General features: G+C 32.5%; 1 protein-coding gene across 1 annotated transcript; it reads right to left on the reverse strand.

Annotated features, from left to right (window-relative positions):
* Nucleotides 1–1,411: 1,411 nt before the first annotated feature.
* On the reverse strand, nt 1,412–4,572 carry LOC143895010 (uncharacterized). The gene is made up of 3 exons (XM_077401762.1): nt 4,137–4,572; nt 2,407–2,574; nt 1,412–2,061 (listed from the first exon to the last, which is right to left on the reverse strand). The coding sequence occupies exons 1-3, from the start codon at nt 4,207–4,209 to the stop codon at nt 1,844–1,846; spliced, it is 459 nt and encodes a 152-aa protein (XP_077257888.1). The 5' UTR covers nt 4,210–4,572; the 3' UTR covers nt 1,412–1,843.
* Nucleotides 4,573–4,894: the final 322 nt, after the last annotated feature.

Consider the following 4,894-nt stretch of genomic DNA (forward strand, 5'->3'; position numbering starts at 1 on the left):
TCTACCGCTGCGCGCGTTGCAACTTCCTGCGGTCGCAAAGTTAGTTTTTTACCGCTGCGCGCGTTGCAACTTCCTGCGGTCGCAAAGTTAGTTTTCTACCGCTGCGCGCGTTGCAACTTCCTGCGGTCGCAAAGTTAGTTTTCTACCGCTGCGCGCGTTGCAACTTCCTGCGGTCGCAAAGTTAGTTTTCTACCGCTGCGCGCGTTGCAACTTCCTGCGGTCGCAAAGTTAGTTTTCTACCGCTGCGCGCGTTGCAACTTCCTGCGGTCGCAAAGTTAGTTTTCTACCGCTGCGCGCGTTGCAACTTCCTGCGGTCGCAAAGTTAGTTTTCTACCGCTGCGCGCGTTGCAACTTCCTGCGGTCGCAAAGTTAGTTTTCTACCGCTGCGCGCGTTGCAACTTCCTGCGGTCGCAAAGTTAGTTTTCTACCGCTGCGCGCGTTGCAACTTCCTGCGGTCGCAAAGTTAGTTTTCTACCGCTGCGCGCGTTGCAACTTCCTGCGGTCGCAAAGTTAGTTTTCTACCGCTGCGCGCGTTGCAACTTCCTGCGGTCGCAAAGTTAGTTTTCTACCGCTGCGCGCGTTGCAACTTCCTGCGGTCGCAAAGTTAGTTTTCTACCGCTGCGCGCGTTGCAACTTCCTGCGGTCGCAAAGTTAGTTTTCTACCGCTGCGCGCGTTGCAACTTCCTGCGGTCGCAAAGTTAGTTTTCTACCGCTGCGCGCGTTGCAACTTCCTGCGGTCGCAAAGTTAGTTTTCTACCGCTGCGCGCGTTGCAACTTCCTGCGGTCGCAAAGTTAGTTTTCTACCGCTGCGCGCGTTGCAACTTCCTGCGGTCGCAAAGTTAGGGTTAGGGTTAGGTTAGGTTCGGATTTTCAGATATATTTCTTCAAAAGGAATTTGAAGGAAAAGCTGTGTATCTTAAGGAATGGTTTTGTAAAGGCATTTAGTGCAGCGCTTTTCAATGCAAGGGACTGGGAAGGACATAGAAAAAACCGAATCAAGTGTACAACAAAGATGAAATGTAAGAAAAAATGTTACGTAAGGCTCGACTTGGGTATTCGTCGCGTTTTATACGATTTACGGCTGTTTATTAACTGTCAAGAGAAAATGGTAAACTTAACTTCAACTCGGAATATTTTCAAAGTGTACTGAAGTGATCTCTATAGTGTTATTCTACAAGGCAATGCAATTTACCGGACATTAGACGTTTGCGTGCAATGTCTTTTCAACGTTGAATCTACATTTACAATATTTTTGAGATGTTGCTTCAACGTTTATGTATACTGCATGGGTAGCGTGCCTTATATATGAAAAAAAGCGCGTTATCAGTATCATTATACGTACGTTAGAATTCGTACAATATTTTTTCTGAAACCACACAATGATGACATTTCTTAATCGAAAATTTGACAGTTTGAACTTTGCAACGGAATATTTTTATTTATAGAACACGTAAAAAAAAATTAAGACACTTTAATAATACAATTCAAATTCAAGCTATTGAATGAGCTTATTAAGACGTTGATCAATTTAATTAGTCGTTACTGAGATTTAAAAATTCAAGATTATATCAACTTAGGTAGTATATACGCTTATATAGACACAGTCCGCTTCATCGTCGTGTATGAACTTGGAGCGAGACATGACCATCTCTTTTAAGTATATGTATAATATAATTTTCTTGTGCTTTAATATGGGTAATTTTATTATTTGAATTATCTACTGTTTAACTTCACATTAGTAGAAAGTTGATATTATTATTTCTATATTATTATTCCTAATCTAGCCTCCATCATAATCTTATAACTAATTTCTACAGAGAATTCAAATATCTTTTAAGAATATTTAATTCCACAGGAACATTAGTAGTAGGCTGATCACGACGCATGAAAAAAAGAAATGTTGAGGCAGCATTCCAGACCCAGGCGTTGCCGAATTGCAATAATCAGTTAAACAGGAACAAACTTCTTGTCTACCACCAAAGCCACTTCGTTGATAGCACTTGCCTTTATAATTTGACTCATCCCATCCACATCCTCGAATAACTCGCGTATCAGGTGGTACTGTGTAAAAAATATTAATTTGTTTTATCTTAAATATTAATTTGTTTTATGTTAAATGTAAATTCTTATGACAATTGAAAAGTAAATGAAAACATTTTTAGTGTTACAAACGTTTATTGCGTTTTATGTAAACGTATTTTATATAACGCTACTTCTTTTAACTACATATTTTGATAAAATGTATTAAAATTTCTTTAAATATAAGAATAAATTATGACATAACAAATGTAAATAATATAAGTATTAATATATTATTTACATAAATTTATAATTTATTTAATGCTATATACTTGATAAATAAATTATTTTACAAGTACATAATGTTAATGTAATATTAATACGTACAGCCATTGACGCTAAACTCGATGACTTGTGTAATTTTTCGGCACATTGTATACTTTGCACCATCTTTAAGATCCGAACAATCTATCTTCATGGAATCAGGAGGAACAAGATCGGCACATTGGCTATTATTGCGGCTGTTACATTGATAACATTGCATAGCATTGACACCTGTAAAACATACGTAATATATTTGTATCTTTCTTCTCTATATCGCACACATACGCATCCACATGCGAAAGCATATATGTACTTATATTGTATGTGACGTTCGATTTACCCGTGCTCATTGAACGCAAGTTTATATATCTCATATCGGTTCTACATGATACACACACTTGTATTAAATATTAAATATTTAATACAAGTAATTAAATATTAAAGTAATTAAATAATCAAGTAACTTGATTGCAGTTTATACGTATTAGATTGATTATTTCCGAAGTTTTTGTATCTACACGCAAATACATATATACTATACATAAAACAATGTTTGATTGCATGTACACAATAATGATGAAAAGTTAGATTTTTTTTTATTATACACGAATAAAATTTGATACTGTAAAGAAATTGTATTTAATATTAAAAAAGATCACGAGAAAAAGAAATAAATAATAATAATTAAATCCACAATCTTCTGAATTAGTTTGCCTACGATGTTATAAAATTACGCTCAACAGTTATTATCTCATGCGATAATAAGGTTAAAGATCATAACAGAAAGAAGATAACCGGACACATATATAAACGACATTAATTTTATTCTGGTTCTCTACATGATACATATTATACTGTAATCTGCATAATAATTACCTACATTTATATACGCGATTATGTCTCAAATTATAAAAATACGTCATAATTTTTAAGTAATTATTTATATGCGGTATAAGATAATATTTAACACAAATTAGTACGTTTTTTTCAATAACATTCAATTTTTTTAATTACGCGCATAGTTTATAATCATTAATATGTAAAATAAAAATATATATATTTATAAATAATTACATCAATTACAATTGTGTTGCAATTTTTAATTTTTTTCTGGTTTTAATTTTATTGCACTAAACAGAAAAATTATTATTAAATTCTACATAGTATATTTTACAAAAAAATTTTAGTACATATATGCGCGCACCATTGTTAGAATTATTCAAATATCCAATACTAATTTATTTTTTTTTTTTTGAGATGTTTTATTAAACATTAAAATATAAAAAATACAATTTTTATATGTTCAATTTCAATTAATGGAATTTATTAAGGGGTAAAATGCTCCTTAAAAGTTTTACAATTAAAATTTTTTTTTAGCATTAGCTCTTCTATTGCATTAAAAAAGTTTCAAATTAAAATATTTTTGAAATTTACTTTTTATCATAAAATTAAATAGTAATAATAGTTTTATAAAAATAGATGGCGAGCATTTTTTTGGAAAAAAAATTATTATTGTTTATTATTGTTATTTAATTCTATGATAAAAACAAAATAAACTTTAACTCTGAAATATTTTTCGATGTAGTACATAATTTCTTTTGCTGGAGATATTGAAAAAAGATTTTAGTTATAAAAAGGAGTATTTTATTCCATAAAAAAAATCAACGTGGTACCGGACACTTGGATAATGACGTACTGATAATATCTTCAAATAATTGACAATACATCTAAAAAATCCAGATTAAAAAACTATTAAAAATCATTATATTTTCAAAAATATTCACATCACTTACCGTTGTAGCACAAAAACAAAATGATGCTGCATACAGTAATAATTACAAATCTTGGTCTAAAGATTTTCTTCATCTTCGATTCTTTTGCTTTTTCCTCTTAGAATGATTGACAAATAAATGGTCACTGAAAAGCTTCACTAATGACAAAATACTGCAGTGCTCACAAGAAAGATACACGTAAATAATAGATATAAATATAAGAAAGTAAGAAAATAATAAACAAGGAAGTTGCAAAATAGGCACGGAAAAACAAAAAGAAAGAATGGAAAAAAGGGAAAAAGAGAAAAAGGATCACGAATTGAAAGAATTTAAAAGTATCATTTGACTTAGAGAAATGAGAGAGCACTATTAATATACTGCGCTAGCGTGGCGCAAGTCCACTAACTCTAGCATCAGAGTCATACGGTGTGCCACTGAGCAATATACTGGGCGAACAGATGATTACGCCTGCTGAGAAAGGGAGAGTAAGGCGAACGATGTTGAGATGGCTGTGGCGGTGGGAGAAGAACATGGCGAATAGACGACTCATCACTATACAAATAACTCCAAGACCGATCGATCTTCTTATCGCTGAACGAAATATGTTACTTACATTTGTACTTACTATACTTGTCTATACTTGAACATACGGATCACTGTGAAAAAATTATCACAACAAATTTGTGATTTTTGATTTTTTTAAATTTAGGGTACTAAAAAGCACAAAATTTTAGTCATTAAAATTTTTTAACGTATTTTGCATAATTTTTTTTGAGGTT

The sequence above is a fragment of the Temnothorax americanus genome, unplaced genomic scaffold (genome assembly GCF_048541705.1).
Source record: "Temnothorax americanus isolate GAGA-0224 unplaced genomic scaffold, ASM4854170v1 Scaffold15, whole genome shotgun sequence".
Classification (NCBI taxonomy): domain Eukaryota; kingdom Metazoa; phylum Arthropoda; class Insecta; order Hymenoptera; family Formicidae; genus Temnothorax; species Temnothorax americanus.